Below are 18,090 nucleotides of genomic sequence, written 5' to 3' on the forward strand. Positions count from 1 at the left end.
TAACCCTTCGTTTAAGTCGTTAATAAAGATGTTGAACAGAACCGGGCCCAGGACGGAGCCCTGCGGCACTCCACTTGTCACTTCTTTCCAAGATGAAGACGACGCATTGGTGAGCACCCTTTGGGTTTGTTCGCTTAGCCAATTACAGATCCACCTAAGTGTAGTTTTGTGTAGCCCACATTTTACTAGTTTGTTTGCCAAAAGGTCGTGGGGGAGTTTCTCGAAGGCCTTATTGAAATCCAGGTACACTACATCCACGGCGTTCCCTGTATCAACCCAGCTTGTAACTCTATTGAAAAAAGAGATCAGATTAGTCTGGCATGACTTGTTTTTGGTAAACCGTGTTGACCATTAGCAATGATCACATTTGTTTCTAAATGTTCGCAGACCACTTCCTTAATTATCTTTTCCAGAATCTTGCCCGGTATCGATATGAGGTTAATCGGACGGTAATTGTTTGGGTCGTTCTTTTTTCCCTTCTTGAAGATAGGGACCACATTTGCCTTCCTCCAATCTGCTGGGACTTCTCCCGTTCTCCAAGAGCTCTCAAAGGTGATTGCCAGTGGTTCTGAAATAACTTCAGCTAGTTCCTTCAATACTCTTGGATGTAGCTAATCTGGCCCTGGGGACTTGAATTCATTTAGAGTGGCCAGGTGTTCCTGGACAACTTTTTTCCCTATTTGGGGATGGATTTCCCCCAATCCTTCGTCCATTCCACGTTGCTGAAGTTGAAGATGGCTTTCTTTTTGTGAGAAGACCAAGGCAAAGAAGGCATTAAGTAGTTCTGCCTTTTCCCTGTCCCCTGTCACCATCACCCCATCTTCTCCTCGCAGAGGCCCTATCGCCTCCTTGTTCTTCTTTTTTCTACCGACGTAAGCAAAAAAGCCTTTTTTGTTGTTTTTAATGTCCCTGGCAAGCCTGAGCTCCTTTTGCACTTTAGTCTTACGAACCTTTTCCCTACAGGAGTTGGCTATATGTTTGAATTCTTCTTTGGTGATTTCTCCCCTTTTCCACTTCTTGTGCATGTCTCTTTTGAGTCTTAGCCCAGTTAGAAGTTCTTTGGACATCCATTCTGTCTTCTTCCCACTTGTCTTATTTTTTTTCTTTGTTGGCACTGTTTGCATTTGCGCCTTGAGTATTTCACTTTTAAAAAACTCCCATCCATCCTTAACTACCTTGTCTTTTAATATTGGTGTCCATGGAATGCCACTCAGTATTTCATTCATCTTTTGGAAGTCAGCTCTCCAGAATGCGTGTTTGACTTGTCTTAATTTCAGCCTTCCTTTGTATGGCACATGGTCACTTGCCCCTAAGGATCCAACCACTTCAACTACATTGATCAGGTCTTCCACATTTGTTAAGATAAGATCAAGAGTAGCCGATCCCCTTGTTGCCTCTTCTACCTTCTGGACCATAAAATTGTCTGCAAGACAAGCAAGGAATTTGTTGGACTTTGTACTCTTGGTCGAGTTTGTTTTCCAGCAGATATCAGGATAGTTGAAATCACCCATGACTACTATATCTCTTCTTTGTGCCTGTTTAGTCAACTGTTGACAGAAGGCTTCATCAAGTCTTTCATCCTGGCTCAGAGGTCTGTAGTAGACACCCACAACAAGATCTTTTTGAGTCCTGGTTCCCTTGATTCTTATCCAGATGCTTGCAAGCTGGTTTCCCGGATTGCAGTCTTGCAGAGTGTTATTAAGAGCTATTCCTCCACATTCTAATTTTAATTCTGCTGCCTTTGGGGTCACTATTCTATTAAATCAATGATGTCAAAGCACGCTAACAAATAAAACATGGTTCAGATGTGTTTTTATTCTTTTTGATTAGATTGTCAAATAAATACAAACTCTAGCAAAATATTTAAAAATCAGAAAATTCAAGTGTATAGTTGTGCATTTTCTAGGCTGTATGGATGTTCCAGAAGCATTCTCTCCTGACGTTTTGCCTGCATCTATGGCAGGCATCCTCTGAGGATGCTTCTGGAATATGGTCATACAGCCCAGAAAATGCACAACAAACCAGTGATTCTGGGCATGAAAACCTTCGACAACACATTCAAGTATATACTTTGATTGAAATCTGTGACTTTAAGTGATGGCTGAGAACTCAGGGACGATAGAAGTAATAAATATGTCATGTTCCCTGATCATGCAATTTTAGGTGAGCATGGGCTATCTCTACCATTTTTCCTGGGATGAACCTCTGTATATGAAGCTGCGCAAGGGATGTATTTTTCACATATGAATAGATTCAAGGGATTTTGCTTTGCCTTTGGCTTAGTAGCTGTTACCCTCTGTATGTATCTTGAAGCAGCTGGGGTTGACAGCAATTAGATTTGAACCTCGTATCATTAAAATGCTTATGTAATGCTTGTCAGTTCTGAATAACATTTTCTGTTTCCTGTCTTTAAAGTGGAATCTTCTGTGAAAATCCTCTACCGATGGTTCTGCTCCAGACCAGCCCTTGTGACTACTATGAGTGCCAGAATGGAGCACAATGCATCGTGGTACAGCAGGAACCAGTCTGTCGTTGCCTGGCTGGCTTTGCTGGCCAGAAGTGCGAGAAACTCATTACTGTCAATTTTGTTGGGAAGGATTCCTATGTGGAACTGCCGCCAGCCAAAATCCGCTCTCAAGCAAACATCTCTCTTCAAGTAAGTCATGATTACAAGACTCCATTCAATACCATTCTATTGCAAATGTCTGTGGTCTTCTAACCCATTTGATCTACTAGAAGCTATTACAAGATGCCAGGCAAAGGCCAGAATTCACAATTATATTCTCTGCCAAGTTACTCATACAAGCAGTCTGTTTATGGCAAGCAAACCTTTCCAGCCACCTCCAAAAGGAGCATCTGATCTCTTTAGTAGCTGATGATATTTACACATCTCTCACAGGGAGAGATCCAGGACTCTTCCCCTCACATAATACTTTGGAACACAAAAAGACAGGAACAATTTGAGTCTGCCTCCTTTTCTTTTATAACTCTTCTTTCCCTCTTGTTTTTTGTAGTTTAGGCTCCACGTAGAAGCAAAACGTTTCATTTGAACTATGAACTCAGGCACAGTCAGTTGCAGAGACCATAATTGGGCTTCATTTCAAAAACAAATTCATGACAAGAGTAAATTCTGGGTGTTAACACGAAAGCCAGACTTGTTTACTACATGGGTTTCACACAGATGGTGTTCTTAAAGCTTATTTTGCAGTTAAAATGTTGCATCTCCATCTGGTAGTTAATTGCCACTCAAGTAAAAAATGAATTTTAAGTAACCATCTCTTAAAACAGGGTTAAAGTGTGGTTCTTAATGAAAAGAACTTATACATAAATAGATATCATTTTCAAATCTTGTTGTCATGTGCATTCAATTCATTGTTGGATTATGGTAACTCCAAGGCGAATCTAACAGAGGGGTTTTTTTGGCAAGTTAGGTTCAAAGAGTATTTGTCTTTGCCTTTTTCAGAAGCTGAGAAAATGTGATTTGCAACAAATAGGTTTCCATGACTAAATGAGGTTTCAAACCCTGGTCTCCAGAGTCCTGGTCCAGCACTCAAGCCATACACCAGGCTGGACCACATACAACTAAATGTACTTTAGTTGGATTTTAATTTTTATTGTGAATATTGAGCTTTTTAAAATTGCCATTTGTTCTATCAGAGCTGTTTTCAATTACCATGAAACATTTTCCAATACAAGAATTGGAATATTTTTGCCAGCATTTGGAAATATTACTTTGGGGGACCACGTCTGCCTGTCAGAATGGCTTTTAATCAAGAAGGTTGGCTGTACCTTCTTGACTCCAGATTTCCAGGTCAGCTCTTCAAGCAACATAGTGGCTCTGATGGACATTTCAAGCTCCCTGTATTTCCAAGCCTTTTTCTTTGAAATGGACACAAAAGATGTATATGATGACCAGTGATTCCCCATTTAGATCCCCTCCCCACGTTGTTATTGAAAACTTTATGCACTCAGTTTAGCTGCAAATAAGCATCTTTCCTGGCCAACTTCCATGTATAAAATATAAACATCAACTCTGAGCCAGTTCCTAATGCACATTGCACACAAAAATGATGCCTATTGGATGGTAGACAGGTGTCATGTATAAAACAGGTGTGCTTGGACAAATGAGGCATTTTCCTCACTGAAGGGCTGAGCGCCGTGATATTGCTTCATTATCCACTTCTTTGAAAAAAAGCTACACTTAAAATAACAGTCTTGTTGTATGGGTACAGAAATATATTATGCCACACATTCTTCTGTTTTCCTGTCACCATCTTCCTCATTTTGACATCCACAGGTTGCAACAGATAAAGACAATGGCATCTTATTATACAAAGGGGACAATGATCCTCTGGCTTTAGAGTTGTACCAAGGTCATGTGCGGCTTATCTATGACACTCTGAATTCTCCGCCCACAACTATATACAGGTGAGTCTGCCAATAAAAGGAACAAAAAGTGAAGCTTTTTAAAAGCCAGTTTGACTCTTTTTATTTAGCTATTGTATATTGCATATGATATAGGTAACCAATTAATATGTGTTCAGTTTTTTTAATTCTTAATGTTTATTAGGTTATGAAGACATGGAGTAGAAGAGTTTTTTTCTTAATATTTATTTTAAAACTCAATATTTTTGGAAGGTCTTTATTTGACTATTCAACCAAAGTTTATTCTGGCTTTAGTCCCAAGTGTGTGTGTGTGGATCCACCACCACTGCCATAGAATTGTCCAGATTAACCCTATAGTTCTTGAAATTACTATTAGTTCAGAAGGCATTTCAAATTAGTCAAACAGTTATTGTCTAGAAGCAGAGCCAGCCCTAGGTATTTTTCAAGTGTAGGCGAACAGAATTTTGGCGCCCCCCCCCCAAACCAATCACTGAAAAATAAAAGCGTTGGATAAGCGAAAATGTTGGATAATAAGGAAGTATAAAGGAAAAGCCTATAAAACATCAAATTACATTATGATTTTAAAAATTAAGCACCAAAACATAAGCACCGTTCATCTTCCGGTCCCAATTCAAGGTGCAGACCATCATTTATAAAGCCCTAAACGGTTTGGGACCCGCCTACCTTCGTGACCGTATCTCCTATCATAAACCTGCCCGACCTCTCCGATCATCGGGGGAGGCCCTCCTGTCGCCACTACCTATATCTCAGGCTCGCCTTGTAGGAACAAGGGAGAGGGCCTTCTCTGCGGTGGCCCCTCGCTTGTGGAACTCGCTGCCCATTGAAATCAGGCAAGCCCCCACCCTTTTAGCCTTCAGGAAAGATTTAAAAACATGGCTCTTCCGGTGTGCTTTCGGAGAGTAAATGTTCTATGCTACTCCCCCCCGATATTTATCCTCTAGACTGGTTCACTATCTGATGTCCCGTCCCTCGAGGTTTTATTCTGATCCCTTTCTCACCCAGAGTTTTAATTTTTAATCTAGTTTTTAAATGTAGTATTCATGCGGCCCGCTCGTGTTATATTGCTGTTTTGATCTTATGTTGTACTGTTTATTTTATGTAATGTATTATTTAATTGTATTATGTTATGGTTTATTGTATTGTCTTGGGCATGGCCCCATGTAAGCCGCCCCGAGTCCCCGTTGGGGAGATGGTGGCGGGGTATAAATAAAGTTTTATTATTATTATTATTATTATTATTATTATGTGTTACAACAAATCAATAGAAAAAGCAGTTCAATACATGGTAATGTTATGTAGGGATTACTATATTTGCAAATTTAGCACTAAAGATTGAACAGGGATATAGGGCAGTGTGGACTTAGATAACCCAGATAGCCCTCAGTATTAAAAAAAAAAAACCTCTAAAATCAGGACAATAAATAAAGAACAACACTCTGAAAACAGAAGAAATCCAGACAGTAAACAATCAGGGACAGCTAACTCCTCCCAAAAAAAGATTCTCCCAGGCAAGAAGAAGCCAGGCCTTGAAGCCACAGGGCCATTAAATGCTAATCAAGGTGATTAATTACAACATTCACACCTGCTTCAAAGAAAAGTTCTTTCTCCCACCCTAGACCTTCTACAGATATATAAACCCCACATACCTAGCTTCCAAGTTCCTACAGACCTCACAATCTCTGAAGGCCCCAAAGGTGGGCTTGCGTGGTGCGAAGGTGGGTTTGCGCTGGCCGGAAGGCCCAGCGCGGTCGCTGGAAGGCCCGAAAGAGAAGGAGGTGGAGAGTGGTGCCCTCCTCCCAGGACGATGGTGCCCCCGGGACGATGGCGCCACAGGCAAATGCCTATTTCGCCTTATGGTTGGACCGCCTCTGTCTAGAAGTCCAATGTCCAGTATATACAACACAAAGCTGTTTGCCCTTTGGAACAAAAAGGAAATCTAAATCATAGAATATCCAGCAATCTCACCACAGACTGCTACTGCTAAAGAGCAGTTATACCATAGATAGATATTTACAGGGCTAATAGCAATAGATGACTAGTAGAAGTAAACTCAGTTCATACTGAATGGACTGGGAGAAAAAACACATAACCTTATAATCACCTTGAACTGGCTGCATTTTGTTGTTACAAGGACAGTGATGTACGAACTCTAGGGAGAACAATTTTACTTATTAGTTAGCTTTATTGCAAACACACTGATATTTCCCTTTGTCCAACTGTCAATGCTACTGCCATGTGTTGCCTACTTGAATACATAAATTTATCTCTGGATCTATGAGTTTATAGACTTCCTGAGGAACTCAGTGAACTTCTTGTGCTTCTTAGTGGATATAGGCAGGTTTGAAATTTCCAGGGATGTTTTGTATTTTCAAGGAGGGAATCAAACTTCACTGTCTTTCTTTGATTGTCTTTGTCCCTGTTCTGTTCATTGCTATTGGCTTCCTCTTTCAGTCTACACAGACCTCTTCTTTGTATCACCTCAAAGCCCCTTGTCCATTCTAACAGCAACATTTTCCTTCCCCTACTTTTTTACCATCTTTGCCTGATGAAAACAATCTGATTTTTAATACAAAAAACTAGTGCAATGTATTTTGGGGCTTTTTTCATTGGCCTAGTACAGAAATTACCACAATATAAACTTTGAGTTTGTCTTTTGGTCAACACAGGGGGTTCTGCATGTATATGCCCTTTTTTCCTTGATAACATTTTTGGGTTGGGGGGAAAAGTCATGATTAATGAAAAACAAGGAGAACACAGGAGGGCTGTAAAGTAAAACTTTTGTGAATGAGGCAGGGCCCTTGCACAATAAAAGGTTCATCTTGAAGTACACAAAGCATGAAAACACTCTGAAAGTGAACAAGCTCCCTCAACAGAGTGACAGGACATTTTTACTAGCTTCTGCTTCTCTTTCTAGTTGTGGTCATTTCTGATGCTTCAGAGGAACCTAAGATAGTATCTTTGTTCTAAAAGGAATCCTATCATCCTGCACAGTTAACTTAAAAGGGCCATTTTTGTGCATGGAGAAACAGGAAACTGCTTCCAGAGTCTCAGTTCTTCATGTGAAATTTTTAATGCTTCAGAAACTAGGCAGGATGGGTAATTAGCCCAGTTTGGAGCTGCCGTCTGTTCTTCTTAGGGGACTGTGGCATATGCAATAGCGTGGAAGCAAACTTGGTTGACTGCTCTCTATGCTGGCCGTGCATTGACTAATTAGGCAGCACATTGGCTTCAGCCAGCTCTTTACTGGAACAGAAAGAGCAATCATTAGGTCTCAGCTAGCCTGTCTATCCTTTGTAAGGGTTTTTGTTGGTTACTTTCACCAGTGATTATAGTCTGGTGAGGTAGCCATGAAAACACTCTTCATTTTGCAGCTAATCCTAATTGATTCCATGTTATGGCAAAGGCAGAGTTGTTATAGTACTTTTAGGCCACTAATTAGAACATAGGGGAGGCTCATTAGTTGCAGACAGCACACGAGGTGACAGATCAGAGTGGGAGACTGCTCCCTGTTGTTGACAGCAGAATGTAATAGTGACAAAGGGTGGTTTCTGATATCACAGCATTTTATGGATCCTCTCCTTCCTGGCAAAGTTACCCATGGAGCTAAGCATCCGTGTTCTCATTATTACTGTGCCCTTCATACTGATCAAGGAGGAGGTCTCCATTCAGAATGACACCTCATTACCATAAGATTAATGGGCTGCTCACTGGCACTGTTTTGCACTGCGTTATCATTTGAGATGGTGAAAGCTGCAGCTTAATGTGATGCCCTTTCCGAAATGTCACTCTAATCTTTTATTAGTTTAAGGAGTATAGCCGAATGGGGATTACCATCAACCTCGATAGGAAAAGATTGGGTCAAGGGAGAAAAACTGCAGCTTAAGATTGTAACGAAAAGATGGTGAAGGGAGGCATCCAAGTAGGTGAAACGTTTCCTCCTTAATGAGTATGTTTCAGAATGGGAAAATTCAAATTCCTTTCTGCCTGCTTTCTGTAAAGGGTCTCGTTACTAATTTTTAAAAATGCTGTGCTGTGCATTGTGATTCTGATACTGGGACACAAAGAAATTTGGAATAAATCCAATGGCAGCTGATTCATTCCAGAAATTAAAGGAATACAAAAGAAATTCAGATGCAGTGTAGTGACAGCTGCGCTTCCCCAAAGGAAGATAGTGCAAAGCTCAACAGCAGCAGCAAAGAGAGACTGGCATGACAAGGAGTCCAACTACCCAGTTTGTTGCCCATTGGGGTCTATGCTCCCTGCTATTCATCATTACCTTTCATGCCGCAGCATCAGGTAAAATGATAATGCTACAGCCAGAAAGCTGGAAATCAACACAGAAAACAGGTCTCTAAAGAAAATGGGCCAAGTTATAAAATATATCCGACAAATGATATGCAATATGCAATCAAATAATTAACCATTTAATTAATCATTACCCAAAACCAGGGAGGTGTTGTAGCACATGCATCTTTCTTCCTCTTTCTTACATTCTTTCTTCCTCTAAAACAGTGGTTCTCAACCTGAGGGTCCCCAGGTGTTTTGTCCTACAACTCCCACAAATCCCAGCCAGTTTACCAGCTGTTAGGATTTCTGGGAGTTGAAGGCCAAAACTTCTGGGGATCCACAGGTTGAGAACCACTGCTCTAAAAAGCAGTCAGAATCTCTCTTGCAATCACACGCCTCTCCTTTTTCTCATTAACTATCAGATGCCAAAGACCTATGATTTTTTTGTGTCAGGAGTGATTTGAGAGTCAATGATTACTTGCTGGGTATTGTGGACACTGGACAATACCTGGATAAAGTTTAAGAAATTAATTGTTGGTTGGCCTTTTGCTTTGCCATGCATTTGAATTAGCACCATAAAATTATTGAAATTTCATACCAGTGAAGAAGTTACAATTTGAAGGGTCTGTGTATGTGTATGCTTCCCTAAACAAACATACTACCAGTAAGTTTTTATTATTACCACCATCATGATTGGCTTCATAGTTTTCTGGCTGGAGTTTTGAACCAACAATGATTCAGATTCTATCTACCAATCTAGGGATCAGTAAGCCATCCTCAGATATGGACCCTTTATAAGAGAATATCAGAATATAAATTAAATAAAAAACAATGTTGTGCATTCCAAGTAGTGCCATTTTTTTGAAACTGTATTACTGTAATTTCATCCAGATGTTTTAGAATTGTCCTGAGAGCACTGATCCCTACTAAAATCATTGTTTTCTTTTCCCCATAGTTTCATTAATTGCTAAGAGAGAAAATGACACTGAGATGCTGTAAGAGCAGTAAAAAGTGAAATAAATTTACACAAAGTTCAGATTATTTACAAGAAAGCATTTAACTTTTTGCCACATGCCTTGAAATTTTAGGAATCAAAATTCCTCTCTAATAGAATCATAGAACAGAATTTTAAAAGTACATGGAGAAGAACTGGAAAGGGTTTATATTAGCAATTGATTTGTTCATGCTGATCTTTCTCCCTTTTTTGTTTCCCAGTGCAATGTTACCATTTTCAGTAACATTAAAAATAAATCAGAAATATGAAATATGAAGTATCAAAGCAAGCTGGAAAAACAAACCATTTATTCTGTATGGATTATTTAAAATAATATGGAAAATCACCACCACAAATTGAAGCCTTATTAAATATTGTGGAGCCCCTGGGGGCGCCATGGGTTAAACCCTTGTGCTGGCAGGACTATTGACCAAAAGGTCGGCAGTTCGAATCTGGAAAGCAGGGTGAGCTACCATCTGTCAGCTCCAGCTTCCCATACAGGGACATGAGAGAACCCTCCCACAAGGATGGTAAAACATCAAAACATCCCCTAGGCAACATCCTTGCAGACGGCCAATTCTCTCACATCAGAAGCAACTCTCAAGTCACTCCTGACACAAAAAAATTAAATACTGTAAAAGTATCTAGTCAAAATATTTTCATGGAATTTGAAATTGATAAATGTATGTACTACTGTGTAAAAATAATAGGTTTAATTGTTGAATAAGAAGAAATAAACCTACCTGATGGTTATTTATTTATTATTTATTTATTTATTTCCATCATTTATATGCCGCCCTTCTCACCCGAAGGGACTCAGGGCGGCTCACAATACAGTAGAAAAATAAAACATAGCAATATAAAACAATCAATTTAAAACAATCCCATAAATACATTTAAAACAGTATAATAAAATACTTAATCCATTCGTCCACATAAACCAGAAGGGATGGGGCCTGCCGAATGTCACTGGGGAGGGAGTTCCACAGCCGAGGAGCCACCACCGAGAAGGCCCTGTCCCTCGTTCCCACCATCCGCACTTGTGAGGCAGGTGGGACCGAGAGCAGGGCCTCCCCAGACGATCTTAAAGTTCTCATGGGCGCATAGGAGGAGATACGTTCAGATAGGTAAGTTGGACCGGAACCGTTTAGGGCTTTGTAGGCCAAAACCAGCACTTTGAATTGGGCTTGGTAGCATATTGGCATTATATTATATTATATATTATATTATATATATTATATTATATTATATTATATATTATTATATTATTATTATATTATATAATATATTATTATATTATATAATATATTATATTATATTATATTATTAACAGCCTCACCCATAGCACAATTATTTGGTAATATTTTAAGTAGAGTGTATGCAACAAAAGAAAGTGAAATAAATCACTAGTACCAAGTATGCAAAAACAGTACATGAAGTTCTAAAAATAATTATTATAGTAAAAACATAATACAAGCCACTAATGCCTGGGATGTCCTACTTATTCCATATTGTACCTATACTGTTCATTGGAAAGCAGCGGAATCAGATGCACCAAACAGAAAAATCCAGAAAATTATGACTGTAAAACACTGTTTACAACCAAAAAATTATATTAATCAACTACTGTCATCCCTTAAAATTTATGTTTCTGATGTTTGCGGATTTGATTTAAAATGTTCTCTCTAGGTCCTCCAGTGTGATTCTGTGAACAACTTTCTCCAGTCAATGCCATACTTAACTCTTGATGAGAGAAACAAAGTTTTGATAATAATGACAATGAAGATGATTTTCACAACACTGCAAATCAATTGCAGTTGATAAGAGATTGCTGATTTGGGATGTGAAGGTGAAGAACAAATGAACAGAAATAGTTTATTTGTGGTGGATGAGAAGTTAATTGGCTGACTTTACCTACTTTACAAATCAATGAATCCTAATAATAATTTCTAAATGTGCATAATAGATGATGGATGGATGGACAGATAGAGATAGATTCTATTATATGTAAATGTTATGCAGATTAGTACCCTATGGTCTTGAGTATTTAACCAGAGAACTTTGACCAGAGAACTAATTGGAGAACTTGATTTTACAAGTGCGTCCAAGAAGACAGCCAGAAAAAAAAGATTTTAGTTGCAAGGTTTTCTTTTTTTAAAAAAATGGAAAACAGAAAGATGTTATTCTTCTGGCATTTCTCCCCACATGACTTGCAGCTGGGACCAAGATTTTAATTAACCTGCTTGGCATTCATAGTTCAGATGTCATGTCACAGTTCCCAAATGCACTTCACTATCCTTCATGAGTTATGGATGTTTCTTGCTGCTGTGTATTCAAGTTAGCATAAAAAATAATTTTGGATAGTCCCATAGTGCTTTTCTTTTCCTATAGATAGTACCTGATGTTGCAGGACCAGTGTTGGGTCACAACCATCTTTCTCCTACATGTAATTCAGATAAAAAATAGGAAAAATGAAAATTGTTCATCCTCTTATTATTTATGATGATGCAGAACAACAACAACAAATAACTACAGTCCCATCCCCGATTAATCCATGCCTCTCTTAAATTATAAAAAAGCAACAAGGGACAGCTAAAATTCATGACATGCAGGATTGGCAAACAGGAGTCTGTGTTCGTAAATACCAAATTGATTTCAGTTCCTTCATTATAAACTGCATACATTTCTGTCTTTATGAAGAGTCCACACTTCTAAATGCTGGACATTTGGCATCTTGTTTAGTCCATTTATACGTGTGTGTAACTGTGTGATATGATGGTTGAGACCCAACATGTGTTTGCTTCTTAACGTTTTCTCTGAATTACATGTAAGAGAAAGATGGTTGAGACCCATGCATGCGTTCTAACCTCAAACAGGCGACACCTCGTAAGAGAAACCTGCAACTCTTATCCCAGATTTAGTTGTCCTCTACTTTTCTTTAAAGACTCAAATAACCAAGTTTGGCTGGCCAATGTGGGAAAAGAAGATACGGTAGATCTTTAGTTTGAGCCATCTTATATTCATATTATTTACACTATTTTATGACAAAAGTTTCTGTATAGCTATGAGATTTCTCTGATTTAATAATATACACTGATGTCAAAAGAGAGAGAAATGATAGCATTCGGTGCACTCTGGATTTTAAATGGGCAGCAGTAACCTTCTAGGATGTTCAGAGTAGAAAGAGCTGTCTTCGGATCAAGCTCATTTGTTCTTGCACAGAAACTATTTGGAATATTTGAAACTCTTCTAAGAACTCTTTGCAGATTTTGTTCAGCCATTTGCTCTGGAGAAGAAAGGTCAGTTTGCATTAATATTTTCCTTGGCACACCACATAATGTCAAGAAGTTAATAAATATTTTTTGCAAAGATTATAAAATATATTGCCATTTATCACTAGCAGTGAAAGAGAGAAAAATAACTCAACAAAACCCCTCGGTCAAATCAGGACTGTTCTATCAGGAGGATCATGCTATGACTAGAGGATGGCTGGTGGAAACCTGAAAACTTGAAAATAAGTAGCTATTTTATTACCACCATTTCCAAAAGACACTGCCCATGTTGACAATTATTCTCTTTTTTATATTAAGCTGGGGAGAGCATTTATTGCTGTATTTTAAATCATTGTTAAACATTAGGGTTTGAAGACTAATTTTTTTTCTTTTTACCACTCTATTGATTTTCTGCTTTGTAAGAACAGAAATCAGGATAATAATTGTGATTATATCTGACATTTGCAGGATAGAATTTTTTATTGATTCTTTTCACCAATTGATATTTTTATTCTGTACCATTATTGGAATGCTAAACACTTTAAAGTAGGACTGTAGGGGTTACATGTTTTAGCAAAATACCCACTGTCAATCTAAAGGAATGTAATTCAGCCAAGTAATGACTCCATTTGTTATTTCTTTGATATCTATTTAGTCGTTGTTTTAAAGAGTTTTAGCTCTGGTTTGAAATTTTTAAATACTGCCTTTTCTGCAGTATTTAAAATTGGAACAGAATAATTTATTGTTAAAGTTTGGAGCTAATCTGATGGTGTCTATGCAGCCAATTACCTATCTCATTGTGTAAAGGAAAGTTTAGGAATAGGGCTGCTTATTGTTATTATTCTGGCACAGCTCCTGCACTTTTCATTAGAAGTGAGTATAGCTTTACCCAGCTTACCTATATGATTCATGGAAACCGATTATATTCCAGTCCTTCATATCTACTGATTCTGCATCCACAAATCCAACCATCTATATTTTTAAAATATTCAAAACAAATTTCAAATAGCAAGTCTTGACTTTGCCCTTTTATATAACAGATATCATTTTACTAGATTATTCTATACATATAATAGGTCCTGAGCATCCATGAATGTTGTATCCTCAGCAGATACCAAAGGTCCACAGTACTCTGTTAAGCAAAAACTGCAGTGAATGTCCAGATCTGAACTGGGACCGTAATATGGAAAGCAGTTAGACTCAACCTTTTCACTCCCAACTCAATTTTGCATGGTAAAACATGTGCTGGATTTTCCCATTGAGTTAAATCATACATTTCTGTTCCATTTTGATATAATATTATAATGATGTATAATATACTGATAAATAGCTTAAATACATTGGCTAAAATGTTAGTGGTCTTGCCTTTAATTTTCTAGATTAATTGGCCAGGATCCAGTTGGATCCTTGTACTGATGAAAGAAGTCCATCAGCAGATCTTGGAAGAGGCTGTAGCACCTGCTACATGACATTCTCCTTTTTCCTCTCACATTTTGCACCATTCAAAAATGAACAATGATTTTCGGTTCCTTGTTTCCTGTATTTGTACTGAAAATATTGAGTCCATTAATATATGTTGCCACCTAAGTAATAAAAGTGCAAGCAATTTAATTTCCTGGCTAACTATCTGGTTTCTAGTGAGGCAGCAGGATATTCTTTTCAGAGCAGTTGGCTTTCAGTTTAAGCAAAACAACTTCATTTTCTGCCTTCTATTCAAGCTGGGGATATTTTTAATTACTTCCACTACTGAGAACTGCCAGCACAGTAACTGGAAGTAAATAAAAATGTCTACATGTTTTCAAAAACTGATTGTTTCAATCCTATGAAAGTAACACAAAAGAAAATCTATCTTGCCAAACTCATATAGGAAAATCATTTTTGCCTTATATCTGTAAACAGAGGAACCAAAACCCCAGCAGATAATAAGAGCCTGCTGTATGTAGTTAAAGGGTTGTGATTATACTAAAAGGAATACACAGTTGAATAGCTAGAGCAGCTGTTCTCAAACTGTGCTCCGCGGAGCCCTTAGGGCTCTGTGAAGCACAGATAGGTGGCCCATGCCCGCACCCCCTGCATATGAAGCTCGCAGCCTGGCAAGAGTCCCAATGTCGCCACGCGGCCTCGGAAGAGTCCTGATACTGATGCACAGCCTGGGGAGCCCCAGTGCCATTGTGCGGCCTGGAGACAGTCCCAACGCTGCCGTGCTGCCTGAGGAGAGTCCCAACATCCACGTTGCCAATGTCATGGTGTGCAAGGCCTCCCTTGCATGGCAGAATGGGGTAGGACTGGATGACTCCTGGTGTTGGTCTTATTATTGTTGTTGTCATTGTTATTATTGCAAAGGCTAAGTGCCCATCTGTTGGGGATGTTTTGATTGTGCTTTTCCTGGATGACAGAATGGGGTCGGATTGGATGGCCCCTAGGGTTGCTCTTATTAATATTACGACTTATCATTAAGCAGACACTGGATGGCCATCTGCTGGGGATGCTTTGACTATGCTCTTCCTGCATGGCAGAAGGGGGTTGGACTGGATGGCCGCTGGGATCTTCCATTGAAATACCGTTAAGTTTATGTTGGTTAAAATTGCTCTTCATTTTAAGTATTGCATTGTTCTTTATTTATTTTGCACTACAAACAAGATATGTCTAAAAAAGCAGTCTAAATTATCCTTGTTAACCCTGTCAAAAAGCTTGCATTTTAATGCCTGTTTCCAGGATCAGAGCCCTGGTCAGTATGTATCTATTAGTATGTATCTTCAGGAAAATCATATTATTGGAATCAATCTCTTATACAGACATGTGTGAATACAGTTTCACTGACAATAAATAACACTGTGTGACACAATTTTTGTTCATGGGTTATAAATGTCATATCCCAATTGGTTCCGTCATAAAAACATGGAAAAGGTTTATTAACCTGCAAAAACTTTGTTTTATGGGACATCCTGCAGCACATTTTTATAGTTTTTCAATGAATACCTCAGAATTTCAACCAATTCAACATAGTTTGTGGCAGCCACAAAAACAAAGTTTCTTGAGTATAACTTTCAAAGTAAGCACCACACAATTAAACAGGAATAACACTTTCAAAGCAGGAACAGTTTTTTTTCAAATTTTCTTACATAATATAATTCATTCATCATTGTATCATCACATCTGTTCTGTTTATTGAGAGTTTGATGAGAGTTCTGAAAATATGGTGAAAAACAAAGTCCCATACATGGTCCCGTTTGTCATGACTGTTGACAATGGCTACTTTCCAGGCATTGTGTTTTTGTTGATCTATCTTGGTTTTTTATACTATTTTGCGTACAGAGTCATGGCATTTTTTTCCTGGGAAATGTCAAATCAAATGCAACTGAGTATCTTGAAAAGTGTTTATGCTTCAATGAGGGTTTTAAAAAGTATATATTGTGAATTCCAAAAGAATAGTTTAAACAAGGCAGATTCTGCTCATTGTACAACATTTTAATAGTTTTACTGGATGAGAGCCCAGTGTAAAAACTTGAGCTTCTAATTGGTTGGCAAAAAGTTGCTAAGACAAGCTTTGGCTTTATGAATCCAAACACAGAGTTGGTGTTGATCCAATTCTCATTTTAAATTCTCTCTTTCTCTGTCTCACACGCACATTTATACATTGCTATTTCTCATTTAATTTCTTATCAAAATAATCCTTGAAGGAGCGCTAGATATGTTTGCAGTTCTAGATCATTTACAGATGTTCAGACGTTATTGCATTTTTCCTTTGTCAGTTATACAGATCAGCTTCATCCTTCTTTGTTCCTAGAAAGTTTTAATTTTAGTAGTCATTCATCCTGCCTTAAATCCATTCTTTTCCTTTGCCAAGCTGTTCACACTCTGCTTTGAGATGAGCGTGTAGTTCACTGGCTGATGTGCAAGCCGAACAGTTTATTTTGTTTTCTCCTCGAGTCAGAAGTTAGTGTTTTCGCAACACTTTACTGCCACCTAGAAATGAATTGTTAGAATGCACCTTAATGCAATATTAACCAGTTGCACTTCCCAAGGCTGGGGATATGTCTGTCTCTTACACCCATAAAAGTCTCTCTTTGGGGTCTGAAAATGACAAGCCTATTAGCTTGTGTTGAAGGTACTTTGCATTTTGATGGTGTGATCACTGTGGTAATTGATTTCAGAAATGATATGCCTGTGCTTTTGCGGAGCACAGTGTACCCTTACAGTTGAAAAGAGGGAGCAAAGTTCAGTGCTTATATGCTTGACATCTCTAACACTGTTTTGAAGGATCAATTTGAGGAACACTTGATTTTTAGTTGAAGTCTCACATCAGCAAACCTTTACTGTTTTAGGGAATAGCTACCTTTCCCCCTCAAAATACAGCCAGCTTGTACTACTGGTCCAACCATGGTACACTGTTCAATGTCTGTGGCTTTCTTCCCTTCATCTCTCGCCAAGCCACTGTTTCCAGCTGTCTCAGGTAATCATAGGCTCTCCTAGAACAACAGCAAGCCAGGCTCTTAAGGAAGAAAGAGTCACATAAACACTATCAACTTGAAAGGAAATCTCTTTTGAGAATCCAGGTTTAGCAGTGATGTCTAGATTTTCTAGAATATCTAAGTGAGGAAATTATATTCATTCAAATAAAACCCAGATATTTTGAAAGCACCCAGATTCTTGCCTTAATAAACCATTGCAAAGATTAATGTCTTACACAGCAAATCATTTTGGACAACCCCCTGTTGCAGCAGCTCTACTGGCTGCCAGTTTGTTCTGATCACAATTCAAAGTGTTGATTATGACTTTTAAAGGGGCCGGGCTGTGGCGCAGCTAGCTAGTAACCACCTGCTATAAATCACTACTGACCGAGAGGTCATGAGTTCGAAGCCCGGGTCGGGTTAAGCCTCCGACCATAAAAAAAAATAAAATAGCCCCGGCTTGCTGTTGACCTAGCAGCCCTGAAAGACAGTTGAATCTGTCAATTAGGGAAATTTAGGGACGCTTTATGCGGGAGGCTAATTTAACTAATCTACAACACCATAAAACTGCTCACGAGGAAAAGAAGAGGAAGAACAGCCACCAATGGACGGTGAAGCAACAGCTCCCCCTGTGGCCGGAAATCGTGAAGCTGGAAGATGTTAAAAAAAATGCCTCTGT

The 18,090-nt window shown here is 38.7% G+C and overlaps 1 protein-coding gene across 4 annotated transcripts in view; it reads left to right on the forward strand.

Annotated features, from left to right (window-relative positions):
* Positions 1 to 18,090, forward strand: part of slit3 (slit guidance ligand 3) — a 558,157-nt gene that overhangs the window by 530,815 nt on the left and 9,252 nt on the right. For all 4 annotated transcript variants that reach the window (XM_062970473.1, XM_062970476.1, XM_062970474.1 and 1 more), the window contains 2 exons: positions 2,416 to 2,656; positions 4,298 to 4,428. In XM_062970473.1, coding sequence (XP_062826543.1) covers positions 2,416 to 2,656; positions 4,298 to 4,428 — 372 coding nt within the window. The remainder of the gene's footprint in view (positions 1 to 2,415; positions 2,657 to 4,297; positions 4,429 to 18,090) is intronic.

This window comes from Anolis carolinensis, chromosome 2 (genome assembly GCF_035594765.1).
Source record: "Anolis carolinensis isolate JA03-04 chromosome 2, rAnoCar3.1.pri, whole genome shotgun sequence".
Taxonomy (NCBI): domain Eukaryota; kingdom Metazoa; phylum Chordata; class Lepidosauria; order Squamata; family Dactyloidae; genus Anolis; species Anolis carolinensis.